Source organism: Plectropomus leopardus, chromosome 3 (assembly GCF_008729295.1).
Source record: "Plectropomus leopardus isolate mb chromosome 3, YSFRI_Pleo_2.0, whole genome shotgun sequence".
Classification (NCBI taxonomy): Eukaryota; Metazoa; Chordata; class Actinopteri; order Perciformes; family Serranidae; genus Plectropomus; species Plectropomus leopardus.
The window spans coordinates 852,865-875,446 of record NC_056465.1 but is presented as its reverse complement, the minus strand read 5'-3'; the positions used below and the strand labels follow the sequence as shown (position 1 = coordinate 875,446).

General features: G+C 42.4%; 1 protein-coding gene across 1 annotated transcript in view; it reads right to left on the bottom strand.

Annotated features, from left to right (window-relative positions):
• Nucleotides 1–22,582, bottom strand: part of LOC121962516 (KICSTOR complex protein SZT2) — an 87,026-nt gene that overhangs the window by 9,520 nt on the left and 54,924 nt on the right. The window contains exons 17-25 of the mRNA XM_042512781.1: nucleotides 20,451–20,576; nucleotides 16,850–17,052; nucleotides 16,098–16,194; nucleotides 11,907–11,987; nucleotides 11,279–11,353; nucleotides 4,611–4,676; nucleotides 2,092–2,305; nucleotides 452–629; nucleotides 232–354 (exon numbers count right to left, since the gene is read on the bottom strand). Coding sequence (XP_042368715.1) covers nucleotides 232–354; nucleotides 452–629; nucleotides 2,092–2,305; nucleotides 4,611–4,676; nucleotides 11,279–11,353; nucleotides 11,907–11,987; nucleotides 16,098–16,194; nucleotides 16,850–17,052; nucleotides 20,451–20,576 — 1,163 coding nt within the window. The remainder of the gene's footprint in view (nucleotides 1–231; nucleotides 355–451; nucleotides 630–2,091; nucleotides 2,306–4,610; nucleotides 4,677–11,278; nucleotides 11,354–11,906; nucleotides 11,988–16,097; nucleotides 16,195–16,849; nucleotides 17,053–20,450; nucleotides 20,577–22,582) is intronic.

The window sequence follows — 22,582 nt, the reverse complement described above, 5'->3', positions numbered from 1 at the left end:
TAAACTAATTCTGTCTGATTTTTATAACTGTCAAATTTGATATCAGCCTCAAAATTTGCCATCATTCAGACTTTAGACTTGGCATCAATATGGACAACTGGTATCAAAAACAAAACTTGGGCCTATGTCACTATGCATTTCAATTATTCAATTAATAAAAAACAATTTCATTAAAAAAAAGCCGCAGTGAAATCTTACTCCCATTCAATCTGTTCTTTCTTATCTCATTACCTCAATAAATGCCTTTCCCCATCTGACTGTTCCTCAAAGGGGGCTGCATTATGGCACACCACGAGGGACACGTCAAAGTCATCATGGTGGTGTAGGCCCTCCAGATCCTTGTAAGAACCCGAACTAAAGCCAGAAACAAGAGAAAAAAGACAGGGTTGAACTTAAGCTGCTGCTGTCAGAGGAAGATGCTGCTGTATGTGTGATTGTGCTGTATTAGTACCTGTTCCACAGAGCCACTAGTGCATACTCGTGCAGGTCAGATGCTCCTTTCTTGTTGTCAGTGGTGACTGCAGCCTTGGACATGCGGAGCGGCTTCATGCCGTAGGAACTGGCGTGGTCAGTGATGTAATTGTAGAGCTGATGAGCTGTTATCATCCCCGTGGAGATGGAGAAGCTCCCTGACAGACACAAGGACAAGAGACTCTCACTGAGACAATCAGAGGATGGCTCAGTTCTCCATGCCCACCCACAGCTTCAAAAGCCTTGAGGTGAAAACATGATGTAAATATCCACTTTTTATCTCTTCATGACTCAGAGAGACCTCCTGCTTTGGTTGAAACAGGACTGATACACAAATACTGAATGCAAAGAGGAAAACAAATGAAAGCAGTTAGGATTTTAAGCATCTCTTTTCTGCAGCACTTCAACAACTGGAAAGATTTACTCAAACGGTTTTTTGAATGAGATTGTCTTTTGGTGGCAGAGAGCAGTGGTGAGAACTAGAGGGCAGATTAACAACTCAGGCAAATACAAAAGTATATGAAGATCAAATATAAAACTGAATTGAGTCCACCAACAGCCATCAAAATGGAAACTGAGGTACTAAAAAAATGTGGAATCAGCATGTATGTTCTTTAACTGTTTGTGAAACTTTATACCAGAAAAAGCCTGACTGTGCTCACCTCTGTGGGTTGAAAAATCTGGACTAAACCTGTGATCACAGCTTAATGTGAGCAGACGTCTTGTTTTATAATAGTTCAGTGTTGGGTGTGGGGACAGAGCATGTAGCAATAACTAAACGGAGACAGAGTTACTCTTCAAGTACCATTACTTAACTCTAGTGCTGGGGATCCACCCGAAATACTTACTACGTACTGACAGAATGTGTCCGTTAAATCAAGACCCAGGTGCCAGGTTAGCCCTGGGTGCTTGTTTAAATTCTTCAGCTTGTTTATCCATTTCCTCATCAGCTAGTTCTTGATATAAATCTGAAAACTGTTGGAACTTTGGATTTTGGCAACCTCCTGAAATGAACTCTGATGTATTGAGCATATATTTGGTTTAATAAACACATTCCACTAACTCAAAGAACTGCTCTGGTGTCAGTGCCATTTGTAAATGCTACCCAACCTGACACTCTCTGTCACTGCCGCTTCCATCTGGCTTTGACAGACTAGTGTTAATCTAATTGTTATCTCTGAGTATTAGTAAGTCACAGGGAGAACCACATTACTTTAGCTGGTGTGCTATCACTATTGAGAATTTGACAGATGGGGTCAAAGTCTGTAACACACAGTAAAGGCAATTTGTATATTTTTTTGCAAGACTTCAGCCTAAGCCAAGACAGCAGTTAGCTGGCACAGTCCTCTTTATCCATCCTGATTTTATCGCATGGTATTCTCATGTAGTCAGCTGCTGTACAGTTAGCTCTCTCCAGCACAAACTTTTAGTGATTCTGCCTGTTTCTACTGATTCAAGTTAGAAACAAATTCAACTTATTTTTACCAGTATCTAGTCTTAACTTTAAGAAAAAATTCTTAGAAAACATCATTATTCGAGGAACATTCTTACAATTTCGTCACTAGGAGAGTAATTGAGAGTTGCAGGGTGACATTTAATCTGACTTTCCACCAAAGTCACCTTGGAAGATGTGGTTGCGGCCAAACTTGGGAATGTCTGGGTGATGGGAGATGAAGTCATCCAGAAAGTCTGTGAGCTGGTATCCCTGGCGTAGCGTCATGTGACAGCCAACCAAGTACTGGTGAACCACTCGCAGATGAAAGTCGTAGCTGAAGGAGTGAACGTGCATCAGGTCCCGCACCTTGTCACACTCCTCAGTGAAGAGCATGGAGAGCTACAACAGAGAGGTAGACACAGTCAGCAGCAGAACAGAAGGAGCAGCAGACAGTCACAGCCAGGGGAACAGACCTCACAGCAAGGACTGCAGAGGTTACTCCGTCTCCAAACTCAAGTCCATTATCATTATACACACCACTGGAAAATTCAGAGAAACTGGCATATAGCGCCACTTTCTCTGAGTGTTTATCAGTGTAAACAACTACAAGTGAACCTGTTTTGAATTGACGGGAACAGCCCGCTATTTCAGCTGCTCCCAGAACCCGCCACCCGCTCTATGACACCCATTGATCCTTAGTGGGAGCCTTTCCTGATATATCAGATTCATAATACTATCTTCTTTAATTAAATCCACCATCAAAAGGGGGCTGACAGGAGCATTATTCCAAATGTAAACTGTGAGCAGTTAATCACAGCACAATCAGATGCCGCCTCGCTGTTCTGACTATAATGTCTAATCACAGAAAAGAGGGCCTGAGTGGTCTTGCCTCTGAGCTGGGACCAGAGGTAGTTACAGCACGGAAACTCGGTCTGTGTGAAATGTAAAGCTGTAAAAACATGACTATAGATTGCATGAGTCTAACATTTTGTCAACATGTTATCTGTGCTACCCAGCACAGGAGGTTTAAAAAACAGCAAAGCAGCTAATTCAAAGAAGAAGGACAGCGGCCGTAAATATCCACAACTGGAAAAAACAATGAGATTCAGGAGCTCCTTACCTTCCGAGCAGAGGACGAGATCAAGAAGGCAAATGATTGTTGTTGACATGTTATGTTATTATTGTTTAGAAAGAGCTGCTGATGCATATGTTATATGTCAAACTAGAAGCTTACGCTGTTGTGTTAAACATCACACCTCTTTTGGTTCCAAAAGGCAGATGCTATTTAAAACCACACACTGGAGCAGAATGCTGTGTCTGTCATTTGGCTCTGTGTAAAAATGCACAGGAGACCTAAAGAATGACCCTATAGTGCCATCTCTGAGTAAAAAGGGCTTCAAAAACTAGTACCAGGGTAGGAGACTTTCAACATCATCACTCCCTTCACCCAGAGATAAGAAGTAGGAATATTCTTTTGGCACAGTGGAATGAAAGGATAAACTTAACTTCTCTCTCTCCAGAGGCATTCCCACAGTCTGGCAGACAAATTAAGTGTGACCACTAAGCCAGCTATCTATGGAGCCATGGGTCCACTGGGACCACAGGGAGCTCTTAAGCTCAGAGCTATTACATTTCATGCATGTGTCCTCTTGACTATCAAGCTAACATTTATTATTTCCAAACCTGTAATCCCAAATGGTTCATGTTCTACCTAATCAAACACCCTGTGGAGCTCTGACAAGAACAAATTGTAAGGTTGAGGCTGGGCTGTCAGCCCCACTCACAGGAAGTAAAATTAATGATAGTGGCTACATCGATGAGACAAGCTGTAATCATTTGGTGGTCATTCAAGAAGATGAAAACATACAAAGGTACTTAGTGGTAGTTCTATGAATGCAGCCCCCCCCCCCCCATTGAAAGTCCATAAATTCCTTATTTATAGCACTTCCAATCATTTACTTGTACTGAGTACTTTTTAGATTAAACAGAAGAGGCACTAGAATTAGCTCTGAGGAATTGAACCAACTCAGTGCCAGGAAATCCAACCACATTTCAAGTCTATCAACAGGATCATGTGTAGTGAGCAGAGCATCAGCAGTTTTCAGCCCCATGTTATTTAATGATTGACCCTTTAAACCCAAAGAGATATGAGAAGTGATAGTAAAAGTATGTCTGGAAGAAAAGCCCTAGATCCAGTCAACCACTTGGCAACCAATGATGCAAGAGGAAATACAGTGAGATTGTGAGAGAAAAAGCAGAGGGGACAACAGTGGTAGAACGGACATTCAGAAAAACACAAACAGAGGCAGCCACAACAGGGAGACACACAGCAAGCACGGAGACGGACAGCCTGACCAAAGTCAAGGAGTAAAAGGAAATCACAGGGGAGCTTGACTCAGGCCTGAGCCCTCAAAAAAGAAGATATTTTAATACCCAATATTTGCCCAAGTAAACTAAGTCTTTGAGACCCTACATCCAGATAAAGCTGCTACTTGCTTTACAGTGGAGCCGTATGCTGTAGCTCCTAGGTAGGACACAACACTTAATTGAACAATGAGCCCTATTTATTCCCAAAGAGACAAAAACACAGACATGTAGATTTGGAAAGGAAGATACCAGCACTGATGGCAGCAAGCAGAGCAGTGGGGAGGGGTGAAGCCTGATTGTAGTGAGACACCCCTCCCTGAGAATGGCTGGGACATACCGCACAGTCAGATACTGGGGTGGCATCTGGAAACGGCTTGCAACGAGGTTTGGTGAGGAGGCTGCCCTGATGGAGAGATGACATGAGGTGGGACTTGGCAGTCACACGGACACACAGACAGATGGATGGAAGGAAAGGCTCAAGAGACACTACCAGAATAAATAAGAACAGGCTTTCTTAACCCTTTTCCATACTACAAAAAATGTAATGAGAAGCACAGTACATACACAAGTCAGAGTGGCGGACCTTTGTGTAATTAGACTGTGACCAGATGTCAATTTAGGAATATCTTGTCCGTTGTAGATTGGACCATTTCACCATACGTGCACTCGACTAATTGAGAATCGACTACACTATTTACACTAGTTAGTGTGTTAAACAGAAATGCCTGCATATATAGTAAAGATACTTTGTGTTGCAGTCAATACATTGTGGTGTCATGAAAAATATTGCCTTATTTTTCATTATTTACCAGTGCAGTGGAACAGCAGGGGTGCACTTGCTTTCTTTTGTGCTGCTGTAAGCTGTTAATACTAACACAATACTACAGAATATGTGCTATAAAGGTTAGCCATCATACTGATCATAAAATAAGATTTTGATATATTTTTGCATTTGTCTTGCTAGGATTAAGGGAAATGGTAAATGGAGCTGCACTTGTAACCCGCTTTTCTAGTCGTTCAACCACTCAAAGCACTTTCACACTATGAGTCACATTCACCCATTCACACATACATTCACACACTGGTGGCCGAGGCTACAGTTCAGTGTTCCACCTGCTACCTAGTTAAACATTCACATACACACTGACACAATGATGAAAAAGCCATCAGGATCTTGCCCAAGGATATTTGGACATGTTGACTGAAGGAGCCAGGGATCAAACTGCCAACCTTCCGAGTAGTGGAAGTGCTGCTCTACCTCTTGAGCCCCAGCCGCTTGAAACCCACACTTACTGTTTAAAACATTGCCTGCAGGCTGTGTGGTCAAGACTACTGGTTTTTGTCCTGACACGTGAAGTAGTTAGACGTAGGATTGGGACACACAAAGACTACACAGCATTAAACCAGGGTGATGTGATGTGAAAGCTGCTTTTCAATTGCATTAGATGACAAATGGTGGTAAATTAGTCACAGGGAGTAGCCACGTGAAGATATAATGGTGAGAGTGGAGTCATGGTTAGAGTTAGTTTTGTTTACAGGATAAGTGAAGTAATTTCTGAAAGAATTAAAGTGAGGCTGAGTAACTTTTGAGAGGAGACAAAAACCATCTCCCTCTTACAAATGAAAACAAAAATGCATAGGCGATCAGACAAACCTACAGCCAGTGGTTTACTGTGGTTGACATTAGCGAATGCTAACAACATCGATATTGCTGTGTAAGTCAGCTGACTTTATATGACTTCTATATTTCTGCTACAAATTTGAGCATTTATCATTATCCCAGAATACAATTTGTCCCCAGCACAGACTTGTCACAGTAGGAAAAGCCCAGATGTCGCTAATTACGTTAACAATGGCTCTGTTCTATTCAAGTGTCACAGTAAGCTGTGACAGCAGACAGGTTTCCATTACAGATTTGTTTACTTAAGATATATGTCAATACATCAATTATGAGACGACTGCGTTTCCACTGAGTGATATTCTGCAATTCTCCTCTGACGATACATCCCAAGAAGCATGGTGATGGATGTTCAAAATATTAGCAGCTTTATTTCTATTGCAGCCACCGCACTAGCCGTCATTATTTCCAATCCAAGGCCACATAGGCGTGTTATGGAGCCATAATGGAAAGGCAAGTCTCTTATACGTGGGAGGGGCCACGTATGAGGCATTTCTGGGAGGTGATAATCCACAATTTCACAACGGAATTGTGGATTCTAAACTTCTAGAATATCTGCTTAACTTTTGAAGAGTTATACGGTGCAAAAACACTTCTTGCAGCGCCTGCTGCATCATGCCCGAGGGAGCCAGTTCCTAATGACAAGCACATGACCACGGTCATATGTGACCTAAAAAAGTGTTTCCATTATAGTTTTGCAATTTGCCTGAAATACTACCTCATGTAAGTGTAAAAACTTTTTCGCAAAATTTTATTTGATGTGTTTCCATTAGGTGTATTTTATATTCACATTTTCAATTTGTGCAATTTCAGAGTTAATGAAAACCCACCTAGTGTGACCGTAAATCAGCAGCTTTACAGCAGCATAAACACTTTTGTTTATGCTGTCATAAGTTTTTACTTATCCATTAATTAGTATTACTTCAATAGTGAACTAGTACAATTTGTTTCACATAACACACAAGTGCTTTGATAACATGTGGGCTCTGGGTCACTTAGGCAAACCTACAGAGAGAGAGGCGGGGCTGTCAACCGATCACCACCTGGTGGTGGGTTGGCTCCAATGGTGGGGGAGGACGCCGGTCAGACCTGGCAGACCCAAACGCATTGTGAGGGTCTGCTGGGAACGTCTGGCAGAGTATCCCGTAAGAAGGAGCTTCAGCTCCCACCTCCGGGAGAGCTTCGACCATGTCCCGGGGAGGCGGGGGACATTGAGTCCGAGTGGGCTGTGTTCCGTGCCTCTGTTGTTGAGGCGGCCGATTGGTGCTGTGGCCGTAAGGTGGTCGGTGCCTGTTGTGGCGGCAACACCCGAACCCGGTGGTGGACACCAGCGGTGAGGGATGCTGTCAAACTGAAGAAGGAGTCCTACCGGGCCTTCTTGGCCTGTGGGACTCTGGAGGCAGCAGACAGGTACCGGCAGGCCAAGCGGAGTGCAGCTATGGCAGTTGCTGAGGCAAAAACCCAGGCTTGGGAGGAGTTCGGTGAGGCCATGGAAAACAACTTCCAGACGGCTTTGAAGAGGTTCTGGACCACCGTCCGGCATCTTGGGAGGGGGAAGCAGTGCTGTGTCAACCCTGTGTATGGTGGGGACAGTGTGCTGCTGACCTCAACTCCGGACATTGTGGATCGGTGGAAGGAATACTTTGAAGACCTCCTCAATCCCACTGACATGACTTCTGGTGAGGAAGCAGGGCCTGGGGACTTGGGAGTGGGCTCTCCCATCTCTGGGGCTGAGGTTGCCGGGGTGGTCAAAAAGCTCCTCGGTGGCAGGGCCCCGGGGGTGGATGAGATCAGGCCCTGGATGTTGTGGAGCTGTCATGGTTGACACGTCTCTGCAGCATTGCATGGACATCGGGGGCAGTGCCTCTGGACTGGCAGACCGGGGTGGTGGTCCTTCTTTTTAAGAAGGGGGACCGGAGGGTGTGTTCCAACTATAGGGGGATCACACTCCTCAGCCTCTCTGGTAAGGTCTATTCAGGGGTACTGGAGAGGAGGGTCCGCCAGAACCTCGGATCCAGGAGGAGCAAGGCAGGTTTTGTCCTGGAACTGTGGACCAGCTCTGGACCCTTGGCAGGATCCTTGAGGGTGCATGGGAGTTTGCCCAACCAGTCCACATGTGCTTTGTGGACTTGGAGAAGGCATTTGACCGTGTCCCTCGGGGAGTCCTGTGGGTGTTCGCCGGGAGTATGGGGTATCGGACCCCCTGATACGGGCCATCGGTTCTCTGTACGACCAGTGCTGGAGCTTGGTCCTCATTGCCGGTAGTAAGTCAGACTCGTTTTCAGTGAGGGTTGGACTCTGTCAGGGCTGCCCTTAGTCACCGATTCTGTTCATAACTTTTATGGACCGGATGGATCAGTTTGCAGCTGAGTGTGAAGTGGCCGGGATGAGAATAAGCACCTCCAAATCCTCGGGATCCCCCAGGAAGAGAGAGGCCGGGGAGAGGAAAGTCTGGGCTTCCCTGCTTTGGCTGCTGCCCCCCGCGACCCGACCCCGGATAAGCGGTAGACAATGGATGGATGATGGATGGATGGATGGATGGATGGATGGATGGATGGATGGATGGATGGAGGAATGGATGGATGGATGGATACAATGTCCACAGAGGACTGATTGAGGGCTGACTGAGGATTACTAGCCCAATACCACATTAGAACACCCAGTTCAACATGTGGACAATTAAACATTGCAATTATATATTATATATTTTTATCTCATATGTATTTGTGTGTGTGTATTTCAGAAAGACAACTCAATTTATAATTTGAAATATTATCATTGCAATTAATTTAACAAATTGTTTATTCATGACCAATTTCATTTCATTTCATTTAAAGCCTTTTAACTGAGACTATTAAAGGAACATATAACACTGGCTGCTAGCATTCAAAATGAACTGCAGTCAAAATTTCAAATATTGGAGAGAGTTGTCTGACAGTTACATGTAGGTAACATTTGTACATTATAATGTGGAGAATATGTTGAAATAACCCTGTTGTTAATGTGTGCTTATGTTAAGGCAGAAAAAAACGAAAACATTTGGTTAGGGTGAGGAAAATATCATGTTTTGGCTTAAAATACCTGCATAATTGCCGCAGAAAACGCTGCAGTGTGCTGCTGAAAATCATCCAGGTTTGGTGGCACAAACGGCAGGTCAGCTCAAACAAATGTCATCTGATGTACATCAGAAACGTGAGTATGTTACATATGAAATATACAAATGTAACAAATCTGTTGGTTTGCAGTAACATTTCCCTCTGCTGACTGGGCAGAGTAAACAGTGGCGGGATGTCCACTCCTCCACTGTGACTGATTGCAGTTAGTGTGTGTCAGCGCGATGGCATTAGTCAGCACTAGTTGGATTAACTTCACCAGTGGCGTGCTTCAAATTCTCGGTGCCTTGATAACCCAGCTGCACACAGACCACAGACAGATGTTCATGTTGCTTATGTTCAACTAGTGATACTTGTTTTGTTTTTGCCGCTACAGTCTGTGCAGTGCAGAAAAGGTAGGCTAACCCTAAACTCTATTTGCATTTTGGCTTGTTCGGACCCATCTTATGTTCTCCAATATTTCCCCATGTGTGACCATGACTCTGGCCATGCAGCTTTATAGAAGGAATGAGATCTAAATGTATCTCTGTGGATCCACATTTAAATGCATCATGGCTGGAGCAGGCTGTTTGCTTGCCAGTTTGCTTCATTTCTGGCAACCCACTATTTCTGAATGGGCATTGTGCAGAATCACACCGTTCAAGACAAAAACAGGAGATCTGCACCAGAATGGAAATTTCAGATGAAAACACACTGGCTGTAGCATTGTTGTTAGAGAAAGCAGTATTTCAACTTAGCTTAGAACAGAAGTTAGTTTAATTAATCTCTGTTGACTGCTCCCAAAATCTGAAAATGGATCAGTCACAAGTGGGAGAGAGTGGAGACAGTTTGAAGTTTACCTGCAGCAGTAAAAAACCTGGGCTCAAACTGGAAATGAGGATGTGAGGTGTTGGCAAATAGGACTAGAGTTATGTCAGAAAAGCCTGAAAACCTTCAAACATGCAGAATGACCAATGTGACAAATTGCACCTCTAATAATGCGTAGACTGCACAAACTGCAGCTTTATGTATAGAACACATGGTATAATTGTACATCCTGAGCCATCTTTTAACATATACTTTTTTAAAAAATATTTATTTTTTTAAACTTTTAAAATAAATTGAAGATGGATACATTATGAAACCCATAAGAGAAAAAAAGTATAAAAGACGTACCAATAGAAACAAATAAACCCAAGCCACAGAACACCAGCTCAGATTCATAAATGCAACTGCAGGTTACAATGATAATGTGCAAAAAGTACCATCAAAAAACAAATAAAATCCCTGTGGCGTGATAGCAGAGTAACCAGGATCGACATAGTTCAGGTAAGGTTCCCAAATGTTATAGAATTGGTCTGTTTTTGCAATGTCATGTTTTTCCTCGCAGCACAAGTAAAAACACCACAATATTTAATGAACAAACAGAGCATAGAGCACCAGCTACACAAACTTCATCAACAGATAACCCTGGGAACAGGTCATCACACAGTACTGTTTCCCTGACCTGTAATCTCTTTAGAACTCGGTGCAAAAACACCACAGCCATGACCTTTTGCCACCAAAGCTGTAGACAGAAAAAAATCCCACAGCAATGCTTCCATAGCAACAGCAGAGACAAAATAAAACTAGAATCAACGCTTTGCGATTGTATGCCTCTGCTAACTACTCAAGTTGTAGTTACAGTTTATGTCCATTTTTGTCTAGACATGTATGTTGATAATTGATAATGACTATGTTAGTAACTGATAATTCTTCAAATATCAATGTTGCCGCAAACAAGCGGGGGGAGATCCGTGCCCATGGTGAAACTGTTGTGTTGGCTTAATGTACGGAATGTCATGCCAATCGTATTGTAATGACAATTCTTGGGGGCAGTGAGCAGGCTTTACAGAAACTGAAAAGAGAGGGACTTGAGTGTGTCAACACTTGTCTATTGTGCTGTGTTAGAGTGATGGCAGACAGTATCAGAAGAGTTTCCCTTTCTATTCATTTCCATTCAAGCACTTTCAATGACCCATGTCTATTTGTCTTTTCCTCAAAAAAGTTCCATCCCCCCACCCACCCCCAAATTCACAAATTTTCAGGATTTCCAGGACCCGTGAAAACCATTTCCATTTTTCTGTTATGCTCACTCTATTTTATGCTTTCAGTCCCACTAAAGCCAGCAGAAGAGAAGCAGCAGCTTAATGTGGTGTGTCCACACAGCCATGCAGATCTGTGTCACTCACTTACCTGGGAGTTGACTGTCTGGCCCATGGGAATGCGGGAACACTCCAGTGCATACTGCTTCACACAGAAGTAACAACCCTGGCAGAAGAAGAAGTTGTGTGGACAACACATAATTGTTTTTTGAGGAAACCGTAATCCGGCACAATCCGGCAAATACCAAATTTCTGTCAATCGACACATCTCAAAAGGGAAGGGCTTTAAAAGCTTTAGTCTTGTTCAAACTATGCCAAACATTCTTAGACTGATTTTGTGAATTGCAGGGATCCACTGTTTTACACTCTCATAAGTGCAACATGACAATCAACTAAGAGACTTGTTTGTAGTTTGTAATCCACCACATTGACAAAATTATAGAACTTTTCATATTCTGTCAGTTATGGTCACAACCCCAAATGGTTTTAAAACACTTTGAAAGGATGTACACAATTTGTGATGGTTGATTTGCATATTGAAATGTCATACACTGACACCAATGGCTGTCTGAGGGAAGTCACTGTAAAAATCTTCAGCACACTTCAGAAACTTTTTGGCATTATATGTAAAAGGGACCAACAGAATTTTAGTTTTGCGATGTTAATGAATATGTTTGTCAGCATAGTGTTTCTGAGTGCCCTTATCATCCCAATCTCACCTGGAAAGCCAGTTCCATGAGCACAATCCCACCTGGCAGCGCCCTCTGGAGGTGATATGCGGTAGTGCCAGATGCTGTCGTCTGCAAAGTTCATCAACAAAACAATCGTGCAGTCACAGTTTATATATAAAGGTGTTTAAAGGCAGATGCAGCTAGTTTTCTAAGCCATGTTGCTAATATTTCTGAGCTGCTATATAATTTTTCCAGAGTAACTAAAAACTCTTAAAAAACAATTCTGTGAGTAGGGATGGGTAGTGTTTAAAGAATATATTTCAAACAGAATTAGACTAGAAACAAAACCTTGCTTTCAGAGCAGCACCAGCAATGATTACAACAGCACAACTTAAACTCAACCACCTAAAAAAAAAAACAATATCAGTGTAAGTGTACACTATATTTGGATATTGTCTCCTCATTACCTTCCACAACAGCTGATGGAGGCAGCGGTAGAAGAGCAGCTCAGTGGAGTAAAAAGATTTTTTTTTTCCTCAGTGGAGTCTGGTGTTTTTGATAAAACGGCTTCAAATCCCCATCGGTAAGGGCAGTCTTACAGCAAGGTAAAGCGTGAAAATATTCTAAATATAGCGTAGGCTATCCTTAAAATGATAATGATTTTTTTGGGTGGCTTCAAACTAATCAATGAAGGCAGAGTTTGCCCAGCAGTGTTTGATTATAACAGTGACGCAGCAGTTTTCTATCCCAAAATTATTGTAAATAAACAGTTGCGATTTAGTCTTTATCAGAGGCTGTATAAATAATATATGTTTATAGCAACTCGCTATCACCACCTGCCGTGGCAGAGACAGACAAACTTTCCTCAATAAATCAATTCTCCTCCGCTGCCTGTAATCTGGGACAAGGACCTAGTCCAGTTAAATGGCCTGATGGAGCTGTAACTGTAGCTCCACTGAACTGCATGGAAATGTGCTGACTAAGAGCTCGCATTGCTCTCTCATCACCCTGCTTCTAATGTCACTTCACTGGCCGACCATCAAGTTTAGAATTCAATTCAAGCTCCTCTTTTTTATGTGTAAGGCTCTGAATAATCTTGCCCTGATGTATATTAGTGACCTCCTGAAGCCGTATGCCCCTGCTGGGCCCCTCAGGTCCTCTTAACAGGGCTTGCTAGTTGTGCCCCACTCAAGACTGTAAACATGAGGGGACTGTGGATTTGTTGTCCTGCCTCCCAGGCTAGCGGGGGTCAGGTCAGCGACCTCAAGTGAGGGCTTTAAGTCACAGCTGAAGCCTTCTCTTCTTCCTGAGTGTTTTTATGTGTGAATTATGTACCCTATTTTGAGCTGTGATGCTGCTTATTGCTTTTCTTTGTGCCATTTTCTCCATATGTGATGTTATTGTTTACTCATGATTTGTTCTTTTAACCTTACTCCTTTTCTACAGAACTTTTTGGCCTAGGGTTAGAAAGGTGTTATATGAATTAAATTTGACATACATCACACACTGAGTGAAATTTCAAAATGACAAACACTAAAATCAGTAACTATAACTCATTCATCATGTCCTCTGTGGCCCCCCCTGTCTGACGTGGACTGACTGCTGAACAGCTAAGGCTGCTGGAAGGAGGAGGGGCTGCTTTGGGAGTGTCGATCTTTATCTTGAGCTACAAAAACTAGTGAAATTTTGAGATACATGGCTAATTAGACTAAACGGTTAGGCTCTACAGAGTTCAAGTTCATTTTCTTGCTGTTTTGCATTTTACCATCCCTTGACTTTAACTCCACCTTAACATCAACCATTTCTCCCTGCTACAACAAACAGTAACCTTACTTCAGCCCTACAGCCCCACAGCTACAAGAAACACCATCAGAGGAGGGCAGACTTCAACAAGACAGGCAACAGACTGGAGACTGGGTAAAGCAGTGGGAATTTTTTTTTTTTTGCAAATGTATCCTTTTTGAGCGGTGTTCACAAACACTCAAAGGTTTGATTTTTGTAACAGCTAAAATATATATATGTTGCTGTAGTCAACTCCTGTAAAATGTTATCTCTTATTTCACCGTGGCCGCTCTACTCTGTTGTCTCTGTTGACTCACAAATTTCATCAAAACCATTTTTCTTCTCACAGTGTGCAGAAAAGACCTGACCAACAAGTGCCTCCGGGGCCCACGCGGGAGCGGGGTGGGGGGGGGGGGGGGGGGGGGGGGGGGGGGCTCTTAGTGAGTTTTTGAAGTTGTGTGTAACAAAGGACATGGACTTCTAATCCCAGCTACCTCTCACTGATGGTAGCAGCAATGAAAAGGTCACCACAACCTGACACAAAAATGCACCATGTTTCCTGAACGGCCAGCAGGTCGTGGAGCACTGCAGTCTTCTCTCATTGTTACAACACCACACACAATCTATCCAGATCAATATTGTGTTCGAAAGCATAGTTCAGGGCTCCCACACATTTTCATGGAATTCGCTATATTTAGAATATTTTCAGCCCTTACCAATTTGGATTTCATTTTATTTTTAAGGACAATACACATTTATCAACATTTCTGTCAATGTGCCACTGCTAGCCATCTGGCTCATTTTCAACTGTAGTCCTTTGGCAAGATTTTTTGAAACCTGTGAAATGATAAAATTCATATAACAACTGCAGCAGGACACCATAAAGACAGAAACACCTAGAGCCATGGACTGTAAAAAACCGCTGTGCTGAAGTGAGGTTAAATTATCCGGAATATCAGCGTTGCCATCTTGTGAGGGTGATGTCATTGAGAGCCCGCATTTGCACAGTAGAGATATCTGCGGTGGGGAGCCCTGCCAAATCACCTGCCCGACCAAACGTGAGCAGCTCCATTGAATGCAAGCACATGGATTGGCTGTCATGGCTGTCAATCATGGCAGAAACGCCCCCTTTTGTATAAATTAATCACTTATTAAAACCGAACTTATCATAAAATCAATCATCAGGGTGATGAGAACTACCTCCACTGACAGAAACACTCTTTGGGAAAAATATATTTGGCGTGTACTTTGACTTTTTAGTTTGGCCTATGACTATTCACTAACATGGAGGAGCAGGCCTTAGGCCATGACCGCAGTCAGACACCAAGGGGGCGATTGAGACTGAATAGCCTCACTTTGGAGTATCTGGCCTGTTGTCCATCAGTATATACAGTATTGTCTTTGTCTACAACAAACAGGAACTCCTAGGAAAAAACACAAGCCATTTGGAGCAGTTATATCAAAAAAACACTAGACTCCATTGAGAAAAAACAGTATTTTTTTCCAATTCCATTCAGCTGCTCAGGCAGGTAAAGAGGAGACAATATTCAAATAAAATGTTCACTTAAACTGATGTCGATTTTTTTTAGGTGGCTAAAATATGTTTAGCTGCAGCCCCGTCCACAGCAGGACATTGCTACCGCGCCAGTAATTTTGGTTTATCAAAGACGTTAACAAAGCAACGCAGTTTGTGAAATGAGCACGACACAGACATCAGACAGGTCGCACAGTGTTCAACTCCATATCTTTATATGCTACAGTTTATACTGAAAATGACAATGGAAATAAATAAGTTTGCTGAACTTAAATACGTAAGCAATTCAAACAGTAGCTACTTTTCTAATCGGTGGTGACTTGTTGTTTGCACATCACTGTGATTCGGTCTATACCAAACTGTGCTAGAAGTTTTCACTTAATCTCATCTACTAAACTTTTGGCTTTAACTCACAGCACTCCCTTCAGTCCACATGTTCTGCCTCACCACAATCCAAACTCTCCTTGTGACAGCACTTAACTCCAGTGTCTGATTTACATATAGAGATATATATGTCATATTTGGCGTTAAATATTTCTGCTTCAGAGTAGGTACGGGTTGTTAAGTAGATTATTTACATAGTAACAGAGTTTGACTTTACTACTACTACTACTGTTATGACTCATTTCAGCATTTAAACATATAGTATATTCAGAAGAGGAATACACCTCATGTAAAGGAATAAATACATGAAAACTGGTAATGAAACATTAAAAGTACTGAAGGGAAGAATGTTACACTATTTTTCAGAATGTTTTTGGACATATAGACTCAGTCTTAATGAGGCATTTGAAATTCTGTTGGCATTGTTACCACAGCAGCCAGGCTCAATCCTCAAGTGTGTTTGTCTTTGTTTGTGTGTGTGTGTGTGTATGTGTGTGTGTGGAGAATAAGGTGTCTGCATCTGTGAGGTGAACACTAACCTTTGGGCTGTCCTCGCTCTTTTGCTTTACATAAGAAAAAGACATCCTCCCTTCTGATGACATGGAGCTCAGCATGGCAGCACGAGCTCGGGCGATGCTGTAAAACAAAGGGAGTGGGGTGGGACGTGGGACAGGAGTCACTTAGGGCCACCAACAGCGCACAGCCAAGCCCAAAGACAGAATTCAGAGAGAGTCACACGGTCTGAGCCTAGAAAGTGACAGGCAAGCAGGATGTGCATCTGCCCTGCTTCCAGCAGCCAGGGGGCAGCAGAGCCAAGGGGGTCAGGGGTCAGACAAGAATTAAAACAAATCTGATGAGTAATAGATGAATGCTGCTTGCAATAGAAGGCAGAGAATGGTAGAGGCAGAAACAGTAATGCATTTTTAAATTTCACATAAAAAATGAGCAGATTAATGAGGGAAACACTTTGTGATACTGTGTGACAAAACCACCCATTTACTAATGGAATGCCCTGACAGTTCACATATTACAAATAGCAAACCAAAAGCTTTGGCTGTTGTTTAAAAAAACATTGTGACACTAGAAAATTAGCTTAATTCCATCTACCTTATCTGCTGCCATCAGGATGTGATATGCATGGTGTGACCTGCTTTACAGTGTATTGCAGGATGATTTCACATGCCGAGCTTGCTTTGATCAAAGGGAGAAGCCTCTAACATCATGGCAAAAACAGAAAACACCAACTGGCATTTAAGTACAACCTAAAGAAACCACTTTTCTGGACACAGACCTGCGAGCTGGAGACTGTGGGCGGACCTGAACCAGAATGAAGCCCATGCTCTGCAGGTACTGGACATACTGCTGGAGGAAGTTGCTGGAAATGTCAAGCAGCCAGGGTTCTTCCTTCAGCCGGCTGGGCAGCATTTCAGCTGAGTCAGTGCTGTAGCTTCGGTCCCGACCTGACGCTGTGGAGTCGCTGGAGCGATGGCGTTTCTGACACACACAACAGTGGATATCACTTAAACACAGAGAAGACTCTTTCTTTATTCATGCAAACCTCATGTTGTGTATCATTGTGTAGATTAATTCAATATAGCTCAACCCTTTGAAACATGAGTAACTTGGCTGTACCTCTTTCAAAAACATGGTAACAAGCAATGAGCAACAAAAGATGAAATGTCCCAAAAAACTAGCGAGAAATTCAAAAAAGTACAAGAAAAATACTTGAAAATTAGTATGGAAAAAGAAAAAAAAGAAAGTTAAAAAACCAAACAAACAAGTAAATGTTTTGGAAAAGGTGCTTAAAAATTATTATAATTTTGTAACATAATTTGAAATATGTAATTCTGATAATTCCCAATACATTTTTCAAACCTTTTTTAAAATATTCTCCAAATCTACTAATTTCTTGCAATTTGTGGAAAACTTTGAACCAAGTTGGTTTTCATATTTATGAACAAAATTGCAGAAATCTGCTCAGGGTTCAAAGGTGTAAATACTGTAAAAGGTGTCTGAGAGCAGCACAACAAAATGTTGAATGCGACAAAACAAGATGTCGCTCCAGGTGTCAAAGGGTTAAACTATGGCTAATATCTGCTGAGTTAAAACAGATTGTTTGACTTGGTCAGCTTAGTGTCCTACCACGATTATACCTAAAATCATCATCACCATTAATGAATGATTATTTTGTTTTTTGCATTCTTTTGTGTTTTCTTGTTTTGCTTTTTGCCCTATACTTCACTGACACAGGTTTATGTGACCATGGTGTGTTGGAGTGTAATAAACATATGATGCGGTATATTTATTATCAACTATTATATAAGAACATAGACTATGTATAAAGATGGACGACATGACACCTAACCGCTAGACAAACGTGACCCCTCCCCTGGAGGAGGGACTTCCTCCTACTATAAGACACTGACGTGGCTTCTGTCACTGAAGGTAGTTCTCATCACCCTTATGTTTGTTCAAGTGTTTGTTTTTATAGTAAGTTTAGTTTTAATCAGTTATTAAATTATACAAAAGAGGGCTTTTCCGCCATGACTGACAGCTGTGACAGCCAATCCATAAGCTCACATTCAGCAGAGCTGCTCACGATTGGTTGGGCGAGTGTTTGGGCAGGAACTCCCCCACCACGGACATCTTTACTGGGCAGATGCAGGGCTCCCAACGACATCACCCTCACAAGATGGCAATGCTCGTATCCGGGATATTTTAACCTCACTTTAGCATAGTGGGAGTAAGTGGGGGCGCATTGTCCATCTTAATTTACAGTCTATGTATAAGAATGAAAGCTCCATCTGAAACAATCTTCAGGTAAATCTAAGCCCATTGTGCTGATAATGAGCCAACCTCTCCTGACTGCAAGACCCTGAATTGAAATTCTGCTGTGTGGTATTAATAATTTTTCCTGAGAAAAAAAACTTTTGAGTAGGCCTACTTCCTCTATAGCTGCCAACAGCCTGCCAACATTCCCACTTAGAGTAAGGTTGAAAAAAAGGCAATGCGCCTGTGACCCCGGGCCCCCAAATCACTACATCTGCCCCTGGTAATAATGAGAGCTCAGCGCAAGCAGCTGGATGAGACACAGAGAGATGCGTCCAGGTGTTTCTAAATAATTCCATCAAAGTCTGTAGAAGTCTAAAGAAGTCCCTTTGCACCGCTGATTGATTGTCTGTTCGTGCATTCAGACACTTGTGCTGTAAGGACAAGCTCTGAATGTATCCTAGAGTCAAAGTCATTCACTGCATTACATCTTGTTCAACACTTCTGCTGTCGCAGTGTTTTGCTGTGAGATTTTCCTCGGTGTGGTGAGACCCTGAGACAGAGCCCAAAAGTATGAGACTCAAGCCAGATGCGTGAGAGTAATCCCGGTGGGGAAAGGATTAACAGAATTTTTAAGCAACCGAAATAACTGACATGGGCAGGATTACATCGGTTAGAGGTTCTGAAATGTCTGTTTCGACTGATTTTCTATTAATTGAGACCTACTCCCATGTATTACTTAATGAATTGAATAACCACAATCCTAAATGCTTCTAAATGGAAACAAAGGGACAGGTGGACTGTCTCAGAGTACCCAGCCATCTTGAAGGGTGCAAAGTGTCCTGGAATCAATATGGGCCATGTTCAAATTCTTCCTTGCTGAGGTGACTGCCGCTAGTGGTAGCACAAGCACTTACTGAGAGACTCCAGCAGTGGAGGAGTTCAGGCTAAAGAGAGAGGCCTCTTCAGACTAGGAGAGCTCAGAAGACAGAATCAGCAGAAGGAGAGCAGTTTCTGAGAGACTAAAAGTCAGGTGCAGGAGGACTTAAGGGCGGCCATGAAGAGGGACTTTTGGTTGGACTTAAAAGGGTTCTCAGAAAAGCTCTTTTTAGGACTCTCAGCAGGGAACAACTACTAACCTAAACTAGGGATACAGTCGGGCAGCAGAAACTAAACCGAGCAAGTCCTGACCCATGAAGGAGGCAGGGCTGAAGGACTTGGGGAAAGAAATCTCTCAGGCAAAGGCACATGGCCAACACTTGCCCTGAGATGTTTAAGGCCCTTAAATATTTAGTTAAATAGTAGCAGGGATGGGGGCGGGGATTTTCTTTTTAATGCGGGACAGCAATAGATTGACAGGAGAGGTGGGAGAGAGAGGAGGAATGACACACAACAAGGGGACGCATGTTGGAATTGAATCTGGGCCATGTCACTGCAGAGTGACATGAACTTTTGGTGGCACAGATGTCACATTTTGATGACGTTTTGACGACGTTTTGACGACATGCTCATGAGTGCAACCACAACACGGGAGATTAAAAAGCAGCTGTTAGTACAGCGGCTATTTCAAAGAAGAACAGCAGCCGTAAATGTACACAAACAGTGAGATTCAGGAGCTCCTTACCCTCTGAGCAGAGGACGAGAACAGTTGCCATATAACAGAGAAGGTAAATAATTGTAATTGACATGTTATGCCTTTGTTTTTGTTTAGAAAGCACTGCTGACGCATATTTTTTATGTCATGTTAGAGGCAGATGCTTGTGTGTTAAACGTCATGCCTGTCAAGCCTCTTTTGATTGTGGTATGCTATGTTGCGGTGTATAATCACACACTGGAGCTGAATGATGATGAATGAGTTGACTGGTTCAGTTTAAAAATGCAGGGGCGGTGTAAAGGGGGGGACTTTGTTGTGGCCATTTACCTATTTGCCTTGTGTACAAGGATCAGGATATGATCTTTTTGTCATATTTACTAAAAAAAGTCACCTAGTGTAGCTTTAATGTATGCAGTTGTGAGTGTGTGAGTATTGAATCATAAAACTACTATCTAAAGACAGAAATTAATCAAAACACAAACAACCTCCTGTTCTTGTCACCTCCCTTTGAGTCAGACAGCAAACATACCTTCACTGGAGGTTGAATGATCTGCTCCTCTTGGATCTGCTTGCGGAAGATGGAGTCGAAGAGGAGAGGGGTGGCACAGTAGTGGACCAGCCTGGACGACTGTTTCAGGGTCTCCAAATCTGTCCCCTGTTGAGACATCCATGTCAGGATAAGATGGTGACATCGCAGAAGGAAACATTCTAAGAGACTTGAAATAACTGTGATACACGAGACTTGAAAAACTTTGCTTTCAAGAATAAAGTCTACAGGACTCATTGTAGCTCAACCTTGTCATTTTCCCCAATAGATCCTACACGGGAGATCTGGTGCAAGGACTGGTCTGACAATGGATGGTAATTGGTAAATGGACTTGCACGTGTATAGCGTCTTCTAGCCTTTCAACCACACAAAATGCTTTTACACTACAAATCTCATCCTCTCAGACACAGACACATTCACACACTGGTGGCTGGGGCTACCATACAAGGTGGGGGTTCAGTATCTTGCCCAGGATATCTCGACATGCTGAATGGAAGAACCAGGGACTGATCAGCTGACCTTTCGATTATAGACGACCCGCTCTAACTCCTGAGCCACAGCTGCTCCATGATACAGTCAGATCACATTTACTAGTTTAGGTCGGCGATATGGCTTAAAAGCCTCTGGGAACCCAAATCCTTAATCTCAATATGAAATATATACCCTGAGGCAGGGTTTATTTAGGCGTGGTTATATTAAAGTAATACAAGGCAAATTGAATCCCTCAACGCTTCTGTTAATACTGTAGATGTAATGTTACCAGATGTGGTGATGTCATTCTGGCAAGTCTTCAGCTAATGTAATGATATTTGTGTAACACACAGTGTCTGTGTATGTTAGCTGGCTTTTACCAGCGTAATACAGATCCACACCAGTGAGGATGTTAAAAATGGGAAAGCAATAAAATAATAGGAATAAATTAATAATACAGCACTAGTGTTAAGTTACCCTACTTAATCATTGCATTCAAAGTTTTGATAACAAATGGCAGACTAATTCATTAGCCAAATGGCCGCTCCTACCACGAGGAGTTCAATCCCCCCAAAGAGCCCGTGTCGCATGTACTATGTTATGCTAACTGTATGCGTAAGTAATATCGATTACAAAGAATTTTGTAAACCCACCATTCAGTGACAGAGTGAAATGTAATATTTTGACAAACTGATTCTGGTACTCTGATTGTCAGAGCACTCTGGCACAAACTAGAGCATTGGTAAATTGGGAGTGTTGTTGGAATGTACTGTTCGGTTATCCACAGCAGTGCACTCTGGGAATGTCAGAGCACACTCTGGGCACTCTGTCTGGGGAAAAGGAGCAGCAAAGTGCTGAATAGAAAGAATGTGTAATGAACTTAACCGTTGGTTAATTCATGGAGAAACTTAACGCTCCGTGGCTTCTAGCAACAGCTCTCTTATTTTAGTGCAGAGAGTCAGATTGGATTTAGAAACACAGCCAGAGTCAGAGGGCTGGAACAGACAGAGCTGTACCATGCCGACTTTGCTTTGCTTCATGGCTGTCATCGTGGAGATGAGAGAAAGTTGACAGAGGTGGGATCCAAGGAGGTGTCAATCAAAACATGATCCTCCAAGCCCACACAGTCTGGAGAAACTCTGTCATCCTCAAAATGAGCAGTTTTAGCTACTTTCTCTAATAGTTGGGAAAATTTATTTTCACTCAGATTTTTATAGATACTTAATGAGACACTTAACTACTAAAATACAAAATCACTGAATGGACAGCAGTTGCGTCACTTGACAAGATCGATAAAGTTAACTAAAGTAGCTACTGTCATGTAATAAAGTTGAATACACTACTGTTATAATAACGTTTAATAAGATCTGGTTTTAAGGAAGTTAAATTAAGTACTTTTATAATGATGTACTGTTCCAATTAAATAAATCAAAGCGGGACTCTGTGTATTTTTTGAAGGACCTGGCTAGCAGGAAGTGCCGATGTTTTTTCTGTGGACTTGAAGCTTCTGGTAAACAGTTGGATATTAGCATTAGCAGACAGTTAAACAGATATCGCAGTGTCTTTAACTGTGAGGATTAGTTTACTGTGTGAGTGAAAGTGAGTCTTTGACAATTTACACAATTTATATTACAATTTTTTTA